General features: G+C 45.2%; 1 protein-coding gene across 1 annotated transcript in view; it reads right to left on the bottom strand.

The window, feature by feature from the left end:
- Window positions 1–22400, bottom strand: part of LOC146830215 (T-box transcription factor T-like) — an 83689-nt gene that overhangs the window by 29397 nt on the left and 31892 nt on the right. The window contains exons 2-4 of the mRNA XM_085604034.1: window positions 20633–20897; window positions 19360–19494; window positions 15061–15122 (exon numbers count right to left, since the gene is read on the bottom strand). Of these exons, the coding sequence (XP_085460160.1) occupies window positions 15061–15122; window positions 19360–19494; window positions 20633–20897 (462 nt within the window). The remainder of the gene's footprint in view (window positions 1–15060; window positions 15123–19359; window positions 19495–20632; window positions 20898–22400) is intronic.

Consider the following 22400-nt stretch of genomic DNA (forward strand, 5'->3'; position numbering starts at 1 on the left):
TGCCTTTAGGTGTCGGGAAATCTTACCCTCAGTTGATCGCGGTTGGGGGGGGGGCACCTGGTTCTGAGGCTGCAGGCTTCTTCAGGAATGTCGAGGGAGGTCCTTGGGTGCTGGACTCGGGGTCACAGTCGCCGTGGGGTCGTCCTCAGGGTCTTTGTTCACTCCGGCACTGGCCAGGCTCGGCTTGTGCAGAGTGTGCTGGGTTCGCGGTTCCGGGCTGCTGCCAGGGGTTAGAGATGTTTCGAGTAGAGCCTCTACTCATGGGAGTCCCAGGGGCTTAGAGCCAAAAGGTAGCCAGGTCCTCCGGGGTTGGTGAGGTTGCTGGCCACGAGAGATGCCGCGCTGGAGCAGGAGCAGGTTCGAGGGTCGACAGGCCGGTAGGGCTAGGGCCAAAGCAGTTGGTGTCTTCCTCTTTTTAGCAGCTGCAGGGCAGGTCTTTGTTCTTCTTGCTCTTCTTGTAGTTTCGAATCTGGGATCTGGGGAAGGAAAGGTTCAGGGTGCCCCTAAATACTAGATTTAGGGGCGTTACATGTAGGTGAAGGGCAGGGGCCAATGGGTCCCTGTCCTGGGGTGGGTACACCCCCTATCCTGCCTCTCTCCTGTGGGAGGGGGGCAGGAGCCTAGTCCTGATTGGGCAGTGCTTCCCATCTTCAAGATGGCGAGAGCCCGGAGATGTGCTTCACCTCGCCTCCTCCACCTGAGGGGTGGGGTTGGCAGGCTGACACATCCCCTGTCCTTATTTGGGGTTTCCGGCCAAGCTTCCCGCCAGAGTGGGGGGTTGCAGTGGCCTGGGGAAGCTCACAGAGGCGGAATGCCTTTGAAGCTTCCCCCTGCCCATCCTGGGGGAGGAGATTTAGCACCTCGCCCAGGATGTGCATTGTTGCAGACCCAGGAGAGCAGGGGCTCTCCTACCCAGGGGTCCAGCAACATGTCTGCTGTGTGGCAGCCTAGGCAGCCTCAGAACAGACGTGGATTGTAGGTTTAGGTTTCAGGGGGCCACTCTAAGATGCCCTCTGTGGTGCTTTGTACATTAAATCACACACTGGCATCAGTGTGGATTTAATGTGCTGAGCAGTTTGATACCAAACTTCTCAGTCTTCAGTGCTGCCATTATGGTGCTGTGGAGTTCGTGTTTGACAAGCTCCCAGCACCATATACTCTTAGCTGGCAGCACTGCACTTACAGGACCCAGGGATGGACCTGGGTACTGTAGGGGCACAGGGCTCCTGCCTCTGTGTCCACGCCACTGGCATAGGGCACCCAGCTAGAGGGGTGGCTGATGTATGCCAGGGCAGTGTAGGTTGTGGGCATGGCACAGAGGGGTGTGTGCCATGTCGACTCTCTGTTTTGTCTTGTATCCAGGCACTCAGCCTGCAAGAGCAGTGTGTGTGTGTGTTAGGGTACAGGGCCTCTAAGGGTGGCACAATGAGTGCTGCAGCCCTTAGAGGCCTTCCCTGGTCACAATGCCCTGGGTACCTAGGGTACCATTTACCAGGGGCTGACATGTGGCCAGGGTTTGCCAATTTGGGTTTTTGCTGTTAAGCAGTTTTTAGGGTAGGTTCACAGGCCCTGGGCACCTGATTGGCAGGAGCCCAGGGCACAACAAGGAAAAGTGCATCAGCTATTTAGGCAAAAAAGGGGGGGGGTTACTGCAACAGAAACCCACTTTCTTACACTTGTGTTTTAGGTTCTTTGTACCATTATAATTATCTGTACTTGCTTTATATTGGAGTCAATTGCTTATGAACGATTAAACTGATTTCAAAGAGCAGTCGTGCTAACTAGTCAATGACCGAGAAAATATATAGGAATCTGCACAATAATTAGTGGATTGGTCTGTCCTCTGTTACAGATTTAAAGAAACTTGTAAAAATACAGAGATGGGGCAGGGAGTTCAAATAGAGGGGGGAAGAGTGAGGTAGGGTAAGAGAAGGACAGGCTAAGTTCAGGGATGAATGATCAGAGAGAGACAAATTAGGAATGGCAAAGCTCATGTAGATCAATCTGTTGGAATCTGAGCATGCGCCAGAACACTGAAGGTGAGCAGGCGGAGCGATCAGTGTCACATTAGTGTCATATTGTAAATATATAAACAAAGGGCAGTAGTAGAGCTCTGGAGGGATGCCAATGTATGATCATTGCAAGTAGCTGAGAACAACTTCCTAAGAGCCTTGCTGAGTTGGGGGCCGGGCACTCCTTTACTGGCACTCTATAGCTCAATTTCACCCCTACATCGGCAGTATCGGCCCTCTGGCCAAAGATTTATTGGGTTAGGCTGTTAAGAAACCCTAATGCAGCAAGATACTTGAAAACCCTAGAAGAAACTACCTCCAGTGATGACCATGGGGGGATCACATGGTCTACCCATGTACAGAATATCTTAAACGAGCTGCAGATAGAGTCCTTCTGGGCAGATCCCTCTACAGTAAAGCAGCATACTGCTGATCTGATTAAAGATTGGTACCATGAGGGCATGCAGAAAAGGAAGTGCTTGGCGTTTAGTTGAGGATCTATCTTGTGTATTTTTTATTTCAAAAACGCCTATAGTTTTCCTTATACTGGGTACCTGGATGTGATATACCCCAAACTTAGGCGTATGATGTATGTAAAATACCGGCTGGGTATTCTGCAACCTAGGGCTTACCTAATTCAATTACATAGGCTGGCTGCTGGATGGGACCACTGTGACTGTAGCTTCGGAGGGATAGACAACTTAACCCAATTTATGCTGTTCTGTAAAACATACGCCCTGCACGAAGGCGATGGCTCCTTCCCCTTTTTAAATTCTATTGGGTTAGATGTGTTCAATCGGCATTGGCACTTTGTTTTAAGCCGGATAATTTGTATGCCTTGCTTGAGAGAGCTGCCTACCATGCTAGGTATCAATTCAAACAGATAGCCAATGCAGATTCATGTACATCCCTTCAAGCATTGTGCTGTTAATTGTTGTCTAAAATGTATGCTTTCCTAATATTCCTCTGCACTTGCACTTTTATAAGTTTGACAAATTCGATGATTGTTTTTTATTGGGATGGAATACAGTACCTAAAAGCTACCATGTCGTCCAGCTGATTTTACTGAGTATATTTTTTTAACATGTGAGTTTTCGACTGAGTTGAATATTCTTTTATTGTTTCCTGGCACTTTTATATATTTGATGAATGTATTGATCAGTCTATTGGAATGGAATATAGTGCCCAATTGTTCTTATGCCGCCCAGTTGACTGTACTGTATATGTTTTGAAGAATTTTTGTATATTTTGCTGTTTTTAAATCTTAGTTTTAATTATTGTAAGGCTGACAGCTGAAACAATTTCGTACTTTAATATTCGGGACCGCGTAGGGGACAGGGCCCTACCCCTGTCTATCCTGGTAGTAGCGAACCGCAAATGGTTAATGCGGTATGTACAAGTGCTTTATATAACGTTCTAGCTATGAATGCACTGTGTACACGTTATTTTGCACCACTACGCGGGTTCCATCTTGGAAGCGGTGGCCATCTTATGATTGCCCTCACATAGGCTATAATGAAGCAAATACGGGCCTTACAATACATGTGCCTTTCCTTGACTCTTCTGTGACCTGGGCAGCTTGGCTCCGCTGCCCCAGGTCAAACTGGTCTCACGAGTTCCCCTTCCTCCGGCCACCTGTGATTAGCATCAGGGCTTGACACACCATAAAGTCCTTTCATCCCACACAAGCCTCCGGCTAATCTCTTTCGCACCTGCTTGTTCCTGCTTTATGGCCTGTTTCCCAAAACAGGAGATGCTCATGTTTATTGGGGCCTATCGATATCTGATGTGGGATCTGAGCCTTGCTGTGTAAATAATTGTGGGCTGGCTTAACTGGAATGTGGGATAGTCATCATGACTCTGCTCTTTCGTTTGAACTGTACACTTGTATATTGCCGTATCATAAACCTAGGAATGTATGCCTGAAGCAGGAAAAACTGTATTTAAGAAGAAGCCCGTTTCTGTGATTTTCAGCAGTCTCCTGAGAACATACACGCTGTTGTACTTCTAGGATACCTGTAATTGGTCTGCAGCCAATAAACAATTCTTTGACTTCACCCAGAAGACTCTGTGTTTCTGTAGGTCTGAAACAGGGAGAACCCAGAAGTCATAGGGTGTGTGCCCCTGCACCGCTGGGCTTAAAATACCCAGTACTTCAGTTTGGCGCCCAACGTTGGGCGATTTCAGCTGTACCAGTCCAAGCCAGAGGTTCGTGAGGAGCTTCGTGTGGAAATTCTGGAGGAAGGCCGCCACTTCATCGACCCCTGCATGTCGACGTGGTCCGAAAGTCTTTTCTGCGAGGTTCTCCGCGTCCCGACGGCTACGAAGGACTGCTGCCCTGATTAATCGACCTGTTTTGGACCCTTGACGAGTTTGGTAGAGCGAAACAATCGAGAGAGTCTTCTGGTGACGCCATCGATCATCAATATTCAGTTAAGTATAAGTGGAGCGTCTCCCATTTATTTGGCATCCTTCGGGATCGCTTTGATTTGGAAATTTGGAGTTTGCAAACGCCAAAGCCAGAGGACTCGTGTATTCACGAGACTATCGTAATCGATAATCCTTTGAAGTTTGGAACTAGACTAGTGAGCGAAGATGCCTGGTTCTAGAATATTTGGTAGATTGTTTTGTTTGGGTTGTGGAAGGGATTTCCAGTTAGAGGAATCATGTCCGGTTCCTCCGATTGGAACTCCAACTTATGAGCTTTATGTAAAACATGGCGTAGGCCCCATTGCATATAACGAAGTATGGATGCATTACACCAGAAAAGACGGTGTTTTAAAATGGCCCCAAAATGGTAGTTTCGATACCGATATTTTAGATAATTTGGAAGTGAAATTGTTTAAAAAGAAAGCCCGGCCGGCGATGTTTGATTCTTTCCGCTTATGGCGAAAGGAAGCCAAACAGAAGGAAATTAAGCTAGCGAAAAAGAGTAAGAGAGAAAAAGGTATGACAGTAATGCAAGCAGCTGTACAATTCAAAGACAATGAGGAGGAGCAGATGAATGAGCAATTGCACAGGCAGCGTAAGCTAGGGATCGACAAATGTTACCCAGCCTTACCGCATTCTAAGCAGAATGAGTTAGAAGAAAAGGAGAAAGATCCCCTGATGTCGCATTTGCTGAGTTCACCACCCCCGTATGCACAAAATGCCACGGCGCCTCCCCAGCTTGTGAATATGCCACCTCCAGTTAATGTACCGCAAGCCTTGCCACAGCCGCCAGCTGCTCCGCAGCCGGCTCCTATCCCTATAGCGCAGCCCTCTCAAGGGCCGCCAGTTGTGTTACCAGTTGCCCCCGCGCTTCCTGCAACTTTGCCTAGCACGCCAGCGGTTTTCCCTGGCGCCCCTTCTTACACTACTCAAGTACCTGTTTCTGCATCCTCTTTTCTCCCCTCTGTTTATCCCCCTGTTTTCGCCTCAACTTCTCCTTCAGCGCGACAGCGTTTAGCTAATGTGGTTACTACGTTAATGTCGCCTCTTTTTGAGTCATCTAGTGCGACTCCTGGCTTACAGCGTAAGCAATTGCGCAGTCAATTGCCTAACCCCGATGAGAAAAAGGTAATAGATCGTATGGCACGTAGATGGATTGTTTTCCCTTCACTATATGATGTGGAATCAGTTGTCAACATTTTCCATCAATGGGATGCCCCAAAACAGAGGTATGTGTTTGAGAAAATGTGCGAAATTCTCTGTGAGGAATTGCATGATAATGGTAAAGACCCGAGCCCGCAGGAATTGTGTCGAGTGAGATTTGATTTTGGAACTGGTACAATTGTGGATCGCGACGTAGATAAAGCAGTTGCGGTTGTATTGTCCTTCAGGAATGATGATTGTCAACAGTCATTGTTTGAACAAGATGTCCTTGTGGGGAAAAAGGTAAAAGCGCGACAATACCCCATGAGAGAAGTCCCTCCGGTATGGAAGGACGCCGTTGCAGCTGATGCCGCTAATGGTATTGCTGCAATGCCAGCGCATTTTCAGCGTGTTTGGGTACATGTTCCCTGGAAGCGTTCTGAGGTGTTAGCGCTTAAGCAGACATTGCCTGATCCCCGTAAAAACCCTGCAGGATATTATAAAGAGTTGTCACAGATGGCAGGATCATGCGTTATGAATCTGGCAGACATAGACATGTTGTTTGGTAATGTTGTTCCACAGCCCCTATGGGGATCAATTCGTAATGCAGATCACGACGCAGAACTAGGTGCTACATGGGCTGACATCATTGCCGCTGACGCTAGACAAACTGGTGGCGCGAAACCTGAGCCTTTAATAGCAGAACTCCCTGGTAGAATCATCACGTATATGAAGACAATAATGCCCGCGATGCGCGTAAATTGGGACAAGCTATCTGCATGCAAGCAGAAGAAAGACGAGACAGTGTCAGACTTCTTTACCAGGTTTGAAGAAACGTTTATTGACCACAGTGGGCAAGATATGAGTACTGAGGGTGGCCAACGGTTATTTGTGGATAAATTTGTGCAGAATTTACTTCCTGACCTGTGTAAAAAGTTAAAAGATTCAGAAAGTTCTTGGGCTGTTTCCTCTTCAGCGCAAATACTGGCTACTGCACAGTATTATGAAAACAGAGATAAAGACAAAAGATAGAACAGATAAGAAAACGAAAGAATTGAAGACGAAGGTCCTTTTGCAGCAGGCTTACCCGCCGCGTGGAGGTCAGAATAATTATAGGCAACCCCAAGGTGTCTATCACCAACCCCAACAATTTCAGCATAATCAGCAAATGAATGGGTATTATCAACCACGTGTCCCTGTAGGTCCCAACCAATGTTCATACTGCAAAGAGGAAGGTCATTTTAAATATAGTTGCCCTAAATTAATGCAGCGTAACAGTAATACGTATGGCGCAAGAGGTAGGGGTGGTCAGCAAGCTCCAAGAGGCAGAGGGCGTGGAAATGTTCCCCAGAACGCGCGTCCTCTTCCGCCTCAAAATACCATCAATAGCTTTGACCAGCAAGCCAACACGACTAGTGATACAGCTCAGTACTACAATAATGATTATTATGCAGAAGATGACAATGCAGAAAATAATGATTACTAGGACAGCCGTAGACAGAGAGAGGGAGTTGTTTCAGTACCAGTGGATCAGAGCGGACCGTATGTTGAGGTGACTACAGCAAATGTAACGGAGCCCTTTCTGCTAGACACTGGTGCTGCAAAGAGTTCAATTATGCATTCAAAACTCCCTGGCGCACCTTTGTCTGGCGACATAAATGTTTCAGAAGGTTTTTCTGGCGCCCCAGTTAGAAACCCGATTTCTAGTCCCATGTCACTTTCTATTGGACCTTGCGAGCTGAAAGCACCCCTGATCCTAACAACAGGTTGTGGTGAGAATTTGCTAGGATTAGATTTGCTAAAAAGATTACATGCTACACTGTATTGTTCACCGTCAGGAGTACAACTTACATTAGGCAAGAAAGTGATTTCCCCGATGTACTTGTCTAAAAATGCAATGCCACCTGAATTGTCATCCCTTCCAGATGTCCTTTGGGCTACTGGTCCCAATGATGTGGGTCTCTTGGAAATACCGCCATACGTGGTAACTTTAAAGGCTAATGTCAGACTGCCACGTATTCCCCAGTACAAAATTTCCAATGAAGGTCAGAAAGCATTGTTAGAAATTGTCAGCGATTTGATTAATAAGGGTGTAATTGAAGAGACAAGAGGCAACGTTTGCAACAGTCCGATTTTACCTGTCTTAAAACGAACGGACCCTTCACAGCCACCTGTTTACAGATTTGTGATTGATCTTAGAGAGGTTAATAAGATTGTTCTGCCACAGTTTCCAGTTGTCCCTGATATAACTGCCTTGTTAACCATGATTCCAGCCTCTGCTGCATGGTTTTCAGTGATCGATTTAAAGAATGCTTTCTTTAGCATCCCAATTGCAGAGGAGAGCAGAGACATTTTTGGCTTCAGTCTGGGAGGCCGAAGCTTCCGCTTCAAACGCGCTCCCCAGGGCTACTGTGAAAGTCCATCAATATACAGCCAAGCTTTGAAAGCGCAGCTTGATGCACTTGTTTTACCTAGTGGCGCTATCCTGATTCAGTACGTTGACGATTTACTAATCGCCGCGGATACTGAAAAGATCTGCAAAGAAGCCACATTGTCATTGTTGCGTCATTTATCTGCTTTCCATCACAAAGTGTCTCTCTCAAAGCTGCAATATTGTCGACAAGAAGTGACCTATTTAGGTCATCTCTTATCGAAGGAGGGAAGGAAACTGACCCCAGAGAGAATTCAAGCCATTGCACAGTTGAGTGTGCCAAGAACACAGAGAGAAGTGCGTGCTTTCTTGGGCATTACCTCATACTGTAGGCACTGGATCCCCAATGTTTCCCTGTTGGCAAAACCTTTGTTAGCATTAACATGCAAAGACACACCGAATCCTATCCCATGGTCTGAAGAGTGCCAGAAAAGTTTTGTGGAATTACGTAATGCATTGTGTTCAGCTCCTGTGTTGAGTACCCCTGACTACAGCAAGCCTTTTACATTGTATGTTCACGAGAAAGATGGGTGTGCATTATCAGTGTTAACACAGCCTTTTGGTGACAGACCGCGCCCATGCGCATATTTTTCGTCAACCTCGGACCCTGTAGCGAGGGCATTGCCAAGTTGTCTAAGAGCGACAGCCGCTGCAGCTATGTCTATCCGACAATCTGCTGGTCTGGTAATGGATAACACACTGATCGTTATGGTTCCACATGCTGTGGACACATTATTAAACAGGACCAAGACGCAACACTTAACTAGTGCGCGATTATCAGGCTATGAGCTGACACTGTTAGCAAATCATATACACATAAAGAGATGCAACACGTTGAATCCAGCTACGTTATTGCCAAATCCAGCAGACCTAGATGAGATTGAGCACCATGACTGTCTGTTCAGAACAGAAGAAGAGACGAAAGGGAGAGTAGATCTCAAAGATACTCCCCTGACTGAGTGTGATGGTACTTTATGGGTGGATGGTTCGTGTTTCAAGCTCCCGAATTGTGACACGACTGCTGCATATGCTATCACGACTTTACACACAGTTGTGGAAACTGCACGTGTGCCACATAATTCGGCCCAAGCAGCAGAATTAATCGCCCTCACAAGAGCATGCGTGTTGTCTGAAGAAATGAGAGTGAATATCTACACGGATAGCCAGTACGCCTTTGGCGTGGCTCACAGTTTTGGGCAATTGTGGAAAGAACGTGGATTCCTGACTTCGCATGGGGCTAAAATTCAGAATGGCAAGTTGGTGAATGATCTCCTTGAGTCGCTGACCCTACCGTTGCAAGTTGCGATTATGAAATGCAGTGCGCACAGGAAAATCACAGATGATGTTGGACGTGGGAATGCGTTTGCTGATGAAATCGCGAAAGAAACAGCACAGGATGTGAAGACTAGAATGTATGTGGCAGGCCCCGCAAGATGGGTTGGTGATGTTGGAATGTGTGAAAACACAATAGAAAGTGTGAAGTCGCTTCAAGCTGAAGCCACAGAGAAAGAATTAAGCAAGTGGAAAGAAAGTATGGGTAAGTTGGATGAGAATGGTTGTTGGATTGATCTGACAGAACATAGGCGATGGTTGTTGCCTGATGCATATGTGCTTCCAGTAGTTACGATGGCACATGGAATGGCACACATCAGTACGAAAGGAATTTGTAAGTTGTTGGCTCCAGTATGGCAGAATGCTGGGATTCCCAAGTGCGCAGAGAATGTGGTCAAGAATTGTATGGTATGCTTGAAATACAACCCTGGTAGGGGAACCCCAACTCCAGCTGGTCATTTTGAGCCTCCATCATATCCATTTGAAGTTTTGCAGCTGGACTTTATCCACATGGAAAGGTGCAACAACCTGAAATATGTATTGGTGGTTGTTTGCGCTTTTTCAAAATAGTGCGCACAGGAAAATCACAGATGATGTTGGACGTGGGAATGCGTTTGCTGATGAAATCGCGAAAGAAACAGCACAGGATGTGAAGACTAGAATGTATGTGGCAGGCCCCGCAAGATGGGTTGGTGATGTTGGAATGTGTGAAAACACAATAGAAAGTGTGAAGTCGCTTCAAGCTGAAGCCACAGAGAAAGAATTAAGCAAGTGGAAAGAAAGTATGGGTAAGTTGGATGAGAATGGTTGTTGGATTGATCTGACAAAACATAGGCAATGGTTGTTGCCTGATGCATATGTGCTTCCAGTAGTTACGATGGCACATGGAATGGCACACATCAGTACGAAAGGAATTTGTAAGTTGTTGGCTCCAGTATGGCAGAATGCTGGGATTCCCAAGTGCGCAGAGAATGTGGTCAAGAATTGTATGGTATGCTTGAAATACAACCCTGGTAGGGGAACCCCAACTCCAGCTGGTCATTTTGTGCCTCCATCATATCCATTTGAAGTTTTGCAGCTGGACTTTATCCACATGGAAAGGTGCAACAACCTGAAATATGTATTGGTGGTTGTTTGCGCTTTTTCAAAATGGATAGAGGCCTATCCTCTAAAGGACAACACTGCTCTAACCACAGCCAAAGCCCTTGTGAAAGAATTCTTCCCTAGGTTTGGAATGCCAAGAATGGTATGGAGTGATAATGGAAGTGAGTTTGTGGGTAAAGTGATGAAGAATGTGTGTGAGGGGCTAGGTATAAAACAGAAATTCCACGCTGCAAATCACCCCCAATCAGCTGGATTAGTAGAGCGCTACAACGGCGCTCTAAAGCTCAAGCTGGCCAAAATCCAGGCGAGCACCGGTCTTAAATGGCCTGACGCTCTGCCTTTAGCACTCCTGTCCACCAGAATGACCGTACACTCACGAGTGGGACTTAGTCCCTATGAAGTGGTTTTTGGCCGCCCGGCCAACGTATGGGGTGTGCCAAGGCCTACGAAATTCAGTGAAATCGAGCATCCAGTACTACTCGATTACTTGTATGATTTGACTGTTAAACTGCGTGTTTTACACCAACAGGTGCATGATACTCTCCCGCCGGCTTCTGAAGCTCCTGGACACCCTATCGAACCAGGCGCGTGGGTTTTGGTGAAAAATTTTCAGCGGAAAACCAACGATGAGCCTCGCTGGATTGGCCCCCACCTTGTGCTACTCTCTACAAGATCAGCTGTTCGAGTAAAGGGGAAAAGGAACTGGATCCACGGCGCCCACGTGAAGAGGATCCCTTTGCCTCTGCCATATGACCGGTGGGTCCAGGAGGGTATCGCCGACTCTGAGACAGACACTGTACCTCGTTTTGTACCATTCAGTGATGCACGCATAAGAGACACAGCTTCAGACCAAGAGAGTAACGATATTCTGCAAGAAGCTGTGCCACCGTCAAATCGATTGGACACCACAGAGCCTGAACTCTTGTTTCAAGATCAAACAGTACCTGGCCGTCTCCGCTATAATTTGAGACCAAGGCCTATGGACAAATAAAGATTTCCTTACCTTTTCCTTTTTGACGTTATAGCTCTCCCATCTGAAGGACTTTCTTGATTTTTGTTTTTCGAACCACCATCCGGGTTCAGCCGCAGGGTCGCGGTGCCAAGACTTTGGGGTACAGGCCGAAGACGTTAGGTCAACGGTTCTGGTTGGTCTAGGGCGTTCCCTGGGCTGACAGGCGTACTCCTTAGCAGAAGAAACTCATCCGCCGAGAGCGGCCCGATTAGAGGATGGAGTTTTTTAAGATGGAGAGACCCGTTGAGGAAATGAACTTTAAAGCAAGGATATGTAAACTTATGAAGAGCAAATGTTTTGTATTTTTGTGCCTATTTATACTGTGTAGTATGATAATGTTCACCGTTGGATTTGTATTTTTCTCCTCTCAAGAGCCCATTGCACCCACTGTACAGCCTATACCTCTTTCTACTGCCTCCTCACACTCTTTTCACCCTCTGCCTGAGCACGAACAAACCAGACGATCAGAATTTGTAAATAACTCGTTTATTCAGCTCTTGCACCAGCACCAACTAGTCATGAATACAACCAATTGCTGGGTGTGTGAGTTAATGCCACATACCATTAATAAGGGTATTCCCTATCTGGTGCTGCCATTTAGTTACAATGGATCGTCATGGGCATTCCAGACCATGTTTCTCTTTGCCCTAGATGTCAACTCCCCGCGACAACCGCGCTCCATCAGACCTATCACCAATAATAAGGCCTTAATGAAAGGAGTTGCCGATATGAGCAGAGATATCGATGCATACTCATCCATACCCAAGGAAGAATTAAGACCTTATGTAGGGTGGAACGCAACGGGGTATAGTATTAGTCTGGGTGAAAGACAGCGAAAAATCTCATCCCCAATCTGGGTCGTACCCCACATAGGTCGGTTCTGTTTACAAGGTTATGGTCAGAATCCTAGAGCTCAACTGGGGAGAAGTGACTGTACTGAAACGTACACTTTCCCATCACAGTTTTCCCCTGCGTTTTTGGCTGCCAAGGGTACATATTTCATCTGCAATGACCGAGCATATACATGGTTGCCCCCTGATTTCTCGGGCACATGTTATATTGCAAACTTGCTACCGCCAACATTTACTGCTGCCTCTGACTATCACAAGACCAGAGTTGTGAGAGGCGTGATTAGTAAAGAGGATACTGCCGGTCAGGAAGCGGGAGACTTCTTTTTGGGTTTCCTGCCGTTTTGGAGACCTATGGTAAATAGTAGGAACCTGAGACAACTGACTCGTGTGGTTGAATCCACTGTCAATGTAACGGCTGGTGCCCTTGGTAATTTGACAGCTGAGCTCCAATCGGATCGCCTTATGACTTTGCAGAACCGCATGGTTCTAGACGTTATACTTGCAGACCGTGGTGGGGTATGTAAGGTTATCCAATCCAGTTGCTGCATTTTCATACCAGATAACGCTCCAACAGTCTATCAAGCCATCTCCAAACTGCATAGAATATCTGAATCCATACACGTGGATAAAGGAGATTGGTCACTGGTGGGGTGGTTCTGGGAACTGATATCTGCCTGGGGTTGGAAAGTTCTGATGGTCATTGGAATGATCTTAGCCATTCTTTTCCTGTTCTGTCTGTGCATACAGTGTGCTCCTGCGATATGTGGCCTCTGTGCTACATTATGTGTAAGGAAACCTGTATCGAGGGACGAGCTAAGTAATATGATGATGCTACAGCAACATCTCCATGACTTCGTGAATATTGACCTAGACTCGGATTGAGATGAGTATAGTGATTGCCTATGTAAGGGCAAAAGGAGGGTCTGTCGTACTTTAATATTCGGGACCGCGTAGGGGACAGGGCCCTACCCCTGTCTATCCTGGTAGTAGCGAACCGCAAATGGTTAATGCGGTATGTACAAGTGCTTTATATAACGTTCTAGCTATGAATGCACTGTGTACACGTTATTTTGCACCACTACGCGGGTTCCATCTTGGAAGCGGTGGCCATCTTATGATTGCCCTCACATAGGCTATAATGAAGCAAATACGGGCCTTACAATACATGTGCCTTTCCTTGACTCTTCTGTGACCTGGGCAGCTTGGCTCCGCTGCCCCAGGTCAAACTGGTCTCACGAGTTCCCCTTCCTCCGGCCACCTGTGATTAGCATCAGGGCTTGACACACCATAAAGTCCTTTCATCCCACACAAGCCTCCGGCTAATCTCTTTCGCACCTGCTTGTTCCTGCTTTATGGCCTGTTTCCCAAAACAGGAGATGCTCATGTTTATTGGGGCCTATCGATATCTGATGTGGGATCTGAGCCTTGCTGTGTAAATAATTGTGGGCTGGCTTAACTGGAATGTGGGATGGTCATCATGACTCTGCTCTTTCGTTTGAACTGTACACTTGTATATTGCCGTATCATAAACCTAGGAATGTATGCCTGAGGCAGGAAAAACTGTATTTAAGAAGAAGCCCGTTTCTGTGATTTTCAGCAGTCTCCTGAGAACATACACGCTGTTGTACTTCTAGGATACCTGTAATTGGTCTGCAGCCAATAAACGATTCTTTGACTTCACCCAGAAGACTCTGTGTTTCTGTAGGTCTGAAACAGGGAGAACCCAGAAGTCATAGGGTGTGTGCCCCTGCACCGCTGGGCTTAAAATACCCAGTACTTCAACAATACATAAATAACGGAATCCTAAAACATATTTGGATAGAAGCAGAAGAAACATTTCTAACAAAGAGTGTGAAGAGGGAGTAAGAATAGAGATGGGGAAAATAGGAGGGAGTTAGGATAGAAGAAAAGAAATATGTAAGTGAGATAGAAGAGGAGAGAGGTGAGCCTGAGAAAGGAGCAACAAAAGGGAAAGGGCAAAACATAACTAGAGAGTGAAACAGAAAGGTTCAACAAGAACAAGAGCGAAACAGAAATTGAGTGAAAGATGCAGGCCTATCTAGAGATAAAAAGAGAGTGTGAAAGTGTGGATGGGATGGGTTAGAGGAAACGGGGAGGGAGAGAAAAGTGTGGCTGCAGTGCTGCACCCAGAAATAGAAGGGATTAAAAGCCAACAGCAACAAAATGGACTGGAAAAAGGCCTGGGGGGGGGGGGGGGTGATGGGCAGGAGAAATGACATTTAATAGAGATGGTGATGTTAGAGAAGAGTCAAGGAGCTATCCCCCAAGCTGTTCTTTCTACTTCCTGGAAATGGGATATAAACCCTCCCTCTCAACGCCTTCCTTAGGAACCTGCATACGCCTTTATTTTGCCATACATTTATAGGGGCATGCATGCTGGACCTATCCAAAAAGCCCCCGTCCCTCCTTTGGTATTTAAGGACCTTTGCATTGTAATAGCACATAAGAGGTGGATACTGAACAAAAAAAGCTCACATCCCTTTGGACTCCTAGCTCTCAGTAAAGAATGAAGCGCTATATGGCAGATAGGAAGTGTTGACCTATTACATGGGGACACAGCCATTTTGTACTGTGAGACAAATTTTCCCCAGGTTTGTCAGCAGTCGAAATCTGTGTGAAACTCCGTGCGGCTGGTAACTACCGTTACAGGCCCCATTTGGATTACGGAGGCACTTGTAATTGAGGGCCACAAAGACACACATAGAAATAGCAACAAAATCCTACCTTTTTTTTGCATCTAGGAAGGCTTTTGCAAATGGGTTGTACTGGATTTTCAGAGCTGTAATCTAAAAGAAAAAATGCATTTAAAAGTTGTTAGGAAAGGGCTGCCATAAGATCTCACCCACAATAAGAAGTGATTTCAGGTTAAGATTGTTTTTATATAGCCATGTGCACCTTAGCAAAAATAGGATGTACTGCAAATCACTGGGGAGCTGTACCTAATGTTCTATGTGCTTAGATCTGTACGGCACCAGTTGTAGTGCACGGGTGGGAAAACAATATAGTACACCATACAAAATGTGTGTATGCAGTGTGCCCGGCTATGTTTCATAGCGCTGGGTAGAGTATCTTAAAACAGGAAGTTAAACATCCTGTTACATTTTTTTTTTAATTCACAAAAATTGAATTACAGATGTAAGCACCAACAGAAGATGTGAGTAACAAATAATCTAGAAAAAGGTTTTTGTAGTCCTAATTAACAACCGTTTTGTGGCCTTAGCATGCATGGTGGAATGTATGACGTTGCAACGCATGCGTTCACAACTCATGCCTTTACAATGCAGTTGTTGTTACCACGCGTGCCATTACATCGCAAGTCGTATCAAGGACTTGCTGTAGGGGGCGCGCTGGAGCTAGGAATAGTATTAATTACTATTCCTACTCCAGTTTGTGCAACACATTCCCTGGTGCTGCACGCCCCCTACATCAAGTCGTTGATACGACTTGCGATGTCATGGCACACGTGGTAACAACGTGGACGTTGTAACTGCATTGTGAAGCCATGCGTTGTGGAAACACCGTTGTAACCGCTGTTTCCCTGCATGGTGTAATGGTTACGTTTTGTAAATATTATCGTGAAAATAAACCACACAAAGAATAAAGGAAAGAGAACAGTAGGTATGACGCCACCTCAAAGTGGCAGCTATGGAATAAATTAGAAAATAAAATAACCATTCCATATAATTTTGAAAGAACAACACGGATGTTTCCTACCTGGTAGGAGGCAAATTGGTGCAAAAGTTATATTTTTAAGAAAAATATGCCCCCAGTAAAAAGAGGAACGAGATAATGCGACATCATTGGAGGGGCCATGTCACACACAAAATACAATAACCATTACATATAATTTTTGTAGAACACTAAAGAGCGATTCCTAGCTGCCAGGTACACTTAGAACAAGGATGGAAACATGAAACATTCTGTTTGTTTTAATGCACATCACAAGAAAACATAAACCTTATCTGTGCAAAGAAAAGATACTATTGGCTTGAAATGCAAGCACAATATAAACACACAATGATGCTAACAAAGAATAAAGAATGGAAAAACGCAATGGCCCACTAGTCCTAGTACTGAAGAACATGTTTTTTAGTTGAATGTGCATATGTAATCAGCAAAATCATGATACTCACAGTACAAGAGAGCCAATTTATGATCTGGGTTTACCGTTGCCCCATGCTGTGGTGTGCAAAGCAAAATGTGAACAGACTAATCGATAAAGAGGGATTACCCAAAGCCCCTTTACATATTCATGTATTTTTTCTGCATGAATTTGTATGAGGTTGTCTACCCAGCTAAAGCGGTCTCTCAGGCCGATATGAAAATCGAGGATGACCCTATATACCCCAGGCCATCGCGGCGGGGATGGGATGGGCGGAAGGGACACACCTGACACGCGACTCTGCATTGCCTGTCGCCCTAACCGCATATTGTGATGTGATGTGAGGTGACAGGAAGTTCCTGTGATGGCCGGCACAAAGAGAGCCAGAAGGGGCCCGGCCCATGGTGGGCGTGAGTTCTAATGCCACACACCCCCCCAAGGGCGTGTTCCACTGTTCAATATCGTGATGAAGGAATAAATCAGTAGTTTATGGAAACTAGAAAAAATGTAGAGGTCATAAAGAAAAATAATCAATTACCAAAGTAGGAAGGAGCAAAACTGTAGGGCATAAGTCAGTATTAGACCTTATGAGAGAGAAATATTATCGAGTTTGCAACATTATGGAGCTGAAAAGTGTTAATTGGGTGTGAAAGGTCTAGAATACTGTGTACAGCAAGTGAGAAAGACTGGACCTAAAAGATGTATGTGTACAGAAATACAATCTTCAGTAACTCAATATTATAATATTCACACACTCAAGTTAAAAAGCAATTGACATTTATTATGTATGAAACATGTTATACATCATAATTAAAAACACAATCTATTCTGATCCCTACTTTGCGCTAATCTACACAGATTGTATTTCTGTACATGTATTCAAGGGACTGCTAGTAGATACTTGAAAGAGTACCCTATTCCCTTGAGTTTCACAAGGGGTCTCTCTCTATTTTCCCATACCTAAAAGATGTATGTACATCATGGAGAATGTGTAGTGTGAGGGATTAAAATGGAACTTGATGGACAAAAGAGCTCTAGTAATAAGTAACCAGTATAAAGACAAGGAGATGGTTTACCAAATCAACTACATTTAAGGAGGCTAGATCAGCACAGACACAAGCAACCTGGCACCCCAGAATACCTCCATGTGGCCTTTTTCACCAGGAAAAAGGAGTGCAATGGGGAAAGAGATTCAACTTTCTTTTTGAACATAAAGGACTAGTTGTGAAGGCGTGCGTGGTAAAGGCATCAGTTGTAAAGGCATCCGTTGTGCAGGAATGCGTGTTTGTTAAGGCATGCGTGGTTCCGTCATACAACTTTGTACACGGGATTTGTGTCCCGTGTACTTCATCCACCGGATAATTGTTGTGTCATTAACAGTTTCCTTCCGATCCCTGCAGGAAGTTGCATGGGGCGATGGGACAGCCCACTTCAGCCACTGGCTGATTACAATGAGTGGCTGCATTCTGCTCTTTCAAAAGGAGCACATCTGCATACAAATTAGTTTGCTTCAGATCCATAAACCACTATGGCGATGTGTGCTTCTGAAACCAAAAAATACTTTTGCTTTTAGCCACATACTGGAGGGGGCCCAGCAACCCTACATACCCTACAAAAGCCATAACAAAACAAGAGAAGCATTGACAAAACCAAAAGGCTTGCAAACAAAGCCAGACCTATTATTGTCTTTGCCAATGCTTCTTTATATTTGTGTACCCATCAGCTGAAAACCGTCTCACAAAATATTTGGAACCTGATGAAGAGACGATAGTTAAGGCAAATTGTCATTTTTTCAGCTTAGCCCCCTGAGGAAGTCAACATGGCAATTAATTAAATGAGGACCACCCGTCCATGAAATTATATCATTAGAGGCCAACATTATGCTAATAAAAAAAAAACATGAGCAATATATGGAATGTGTAGGCCGTGTAAGGAGGCAAGCACTTTAAAACAGTGCTGATTTTACAGTGCCTTGGATTCTGTAAGATGTGATTGAGTCATTGTGTAATGTGACTGAATTATAAAATGTATTAAGGCAATTCCACAAGCTATTCAAAAACAGGAAAGTTCCTGCCAGGAATACATGAAGGTAAAAACAATGCAATTTGCCAAGATAAGCACAGAAATTACCAAGAATGACACCAGTGAGACCTCAATAATCCAGTATAAAGGGGATGCAAATACGGACAGTCAGTCAGAGCCGCTACATAGAGTTCTGGGTGTGTAATTTAGATGAATGGAGTGTCCTCGCCTCTAGTTTCAGTGTTAGCCAAGAGTGGTGTAAACAGCAATCAGTATAAAAAAGCAATAAATATTTACCTTTCTTTGGCCAAATAAATACACATGTATAGGCATACATTCCTCGCTCATAAATTCTCACGATGAGTTTTAAATATACTGCTGATGAAGAAAGAAAGTCATGGAGTAATGTTTTGCTGTGGTCAGACACCAAGAGTAAACAAGTATGAGAAAATTATCACATTATGTCACTTTGAGTTTTCTCAAACTGACAATAAATTTAGATCATGTGAAAAGTGATCTGGCAAATAAAAAAAAAATCTGTGTGGAAGACAGTGTCTTCTGTAGGACGAAGAAAAGTAATAGAGGTGTTGGAAATATATAAATAACTTTGAAGCTCGCAGGTATCATCAAGCACCCTGAATGTTTTTTCGTTTTTTTGTCTATGAGAAACATAACTTCATGAAAGATATTTTCCACTATGTTGATCCAAGTTCCAGATTTTTTTAAACTTTCAAATGCTCTCTGTCCTCATATCTGTCTGACACTGACTTAAGCATAAGCTGATTGACACTAAATTCAAAGCACATAACCTTCTCACAGCAGTGCTGAAATGCCCGTAGGCCATGATATTGACACACTTTGCCCTGCTGTGGTGATGCCTCAGTAGAAGTGGGGCTCACCTCTTCATTCTGGTATGCGGTGACAGCTATGAACTGGGTCTCGGGGAAAGAATGGCTGGTGGTCATCCTCTGCGGACCACCCACTCTCACTATATGGATCCGCGGCTCATACTTGTGCAGCGAGTTTAGCATGATCTGCAGGGAACAGAGAGAGAGCGGTTACTGACACACGGTTACTATATCTCAAAGGGTGCACAACCAACATGGCACTACTTCCAGTAACTGAATGAATCTGGACCGTTTCTGGGGGCAAAAGTGCACGTGGCTCTGGGAGGCCTGCTAAATTTTTGTAGTTTCATCGCCGTGCACTTCGCCTAGCATCTTTGCAGGACATTGGAGGGTGTTGGGTAGCTATGGGAGGGAGTGGAGGGCAACCATGTCAGAAGCAGTAAAAGGTTTATGACGTCACTTCTGCTACCAGTGGTACTTTGGGAACTGGAGTCTAAGCTCATACAGTAGGAAAACAAGTTTATCAAAATCTGCCTTTCATATGGTGTGCCTTTCAGATGCTAGCAGACTGTGGTTCTCACAATTCATCTAACTCTGTTCATAAGTTTGGCCATAAACAGAAACATGCCTGTGGAGTTCAAAGATGTTGGCCCTATATGCTGTCATAATCTAAAGAAAGGTGACAGACAGAACATAAATTAAGTTCCCTAGAAGCAGACTGGGGCAGGCCATTAGATATAGAAAGGCTGAGGTTAATACGCTTTCTAATTAAAGCTGTGGATGAATAGGGTGGCATAACAGATTCGCAGGCTGCTTAACGTGCCATGTGATCTGTCATGGCTGACATCATACGTTATACCCTGGTCTCTATGCGTTCTGTATAGGAACTTGCATCTCAGTTCACACACATACAGCACAGGAGATTTATTCACAAGGGGTTTGAGGGGGTGGTTAATTGGTGGCAATGAGCTAATGTAGGCATACTGTTGTGGGCGTGATGTTAGACGTTAAGGACAGAAGATATGCCCACATGATTTTTGGTGCAGTTAAGGGTCTGAAGATTAGACTAAATCTAGACAACCAGACTAGACCTCAAACCTAACTTGGGACCCTGGCCTCACCCAAACGAGCTGAGGTTTAGTTGCCTCACTCATTGAACAGTTGCACTTATTAGTTCACTTCCGGGTTAATGCAGGAACAGTTTCCGGACCCGCAAGTGGGGGGCGGGAGTAGCACACAAATGCCAGCTACAGACAGATACACCCACCACATGGAAGCTGCCCGTTTATGCCTACTACCTACCCCCACAAACTGTCTCTCTTACCTGGCCACCCCCGTTCAGCTTGTTGGTGAGCTTGACCTTGCTGAAGGAAACCGGGGCCTTCATCCAGTGGGCTCCGAAGTTGGGCGAGTCCGGGTGAATGTACACGCAGCTGGGCACCTGCGGCTCGGGCTTGCCCCCTGGCACCCACTCCCCGTTCACGTATTTCCAGCGGTGGTTGTCGTCGGCCACGAAGTCCATGAGGAAGGAGTACATGGCGTTGGGGTCCAGGCCCGACACGTTCAGCTTGAGCACCGGAAACATCCGCCTGCGGGAGGGGGGACAGCAAAGCACAGGGGTAACTGAGGTGCCAGGGGCCAATGGGAGATGGGGAGGACAGTGTAGATTTTCCTAATAGTCTATGACGGAAAGTCTTAATTTTATTAAAGACACGGAGGGGAGTATTATGCTTTCTTATCTTGCTTTAATTTCAATAGCAACCAAGATAAGTTAGAAACTACAGTTCCCAGAGGGCTCAGCGGAACGACTGGCCAATGGGAACACAATAAAACCAAAACCTTAGAGCCAATCATAGCGTAACAGCACGAATAACGTCACATCTGACTGCGAACATTCCTCTTTTTGCTGGCGAGCAGATCAGATAAAGTCACTAGACAGTGGAACAATCGCTAGAATAATAGAAAAGGCTAAAGTCCAGGAACAGAGCTCTTGACCCAAATCCAACCAGGAAAGTTGAATTGAGCTGCAGGAGACACCGTAGCAGACTCCGAACAGGAAGGAGAGGAGACCAGCCGAAGTGGAAGACGTTCCTGTCTGTTGAAATCGACGTCACAAAGATGCAGGCGGCAACGCTGGAGTCGCTGAAGGGAGGGAGAACACAGATTAGAAGTGTAGAGGTGGGATAATACTGGCCTCCGTGTCTTTAATAAAAATTAAGACTTTCCGTCATAGACTATTAGGAAAATCTACATTTTATGGCAAGACCGGAGGCTCCTACTATGCGTGTTTAAATCATATTAACCACCATAGAAGCCACAGTATCAACAGGTTTGCAATAAAACATTTGAAACACATTGTCATTAGACCAATCCGCTGATCTCAGAATATCCTCCAAATGGGAGCCAGCTCAAAAGGCTTTAGAAGCCATGGCTCCCCTGGTGGAATGGGCTCCGAAAACGGAGATGTCAATGCCCACAAGGGACAGAACCCAACGGGCAAGGAAAGCAGAGGAAACAGGAAGATGGGGTTTACGAAATGAAATGAGAATTTGGGAATGAGAGGACGTTCTGAGATCAGAAGTTTGTTATTCATATACTTTAAGACATTGACCTACACATAATTTAGGATGGGAAGGAAAATAAGGGTAAAAAACAGAGTTCAAATTTGTCTTTGTCCTTCTATTAATTTGAAACAAAACACCTGTAGCAGAAAACTGGTGAGAAGAAATATCCAGAGCCTTAACATCTGAGACACGTTTGATAGAAACCATACACAGTAACATGGTAAGCTTGGCAGATAACATTTTCAGAGAAAGCGCAGAATTTTCAGGCCAATCAGAAAACAACTTGAGAACCACGGTAACATCCCATAAACTTGAATATTTAGCCAACGGAGGTTTGGAAAATCGAATTCCTCTCAGAAGGCGGCAGATTAAAGGGTGAATACCTACTGGTTTGCCATCAATAGGAGAATGATTAAGAGAAATGGCGGATCTATACAAGTTGACTGTTCTATAGGACTTACCTGCACTGGCTTCAGAAGCCAAGAAATTGACCACAAAATTTAGAGGGGCTGGAAAGGGATCGATATG

The sequence above is a fragment of the Triturus cristatus genome, chromosome 5_1 (assembly GCF_964204655.1).
Source record: "Triturus cristatus chromosome 5_1, aTriCri1.1, whole genome shotgun sequence".
In the NCBI taxonomy this organism is placed as follows: domain Eukaryota; kingdom Metazoa; phylum Chordata; class Amphibia; order Caudata; family Salamandridae; genus Triturus; species Triturus cristatus.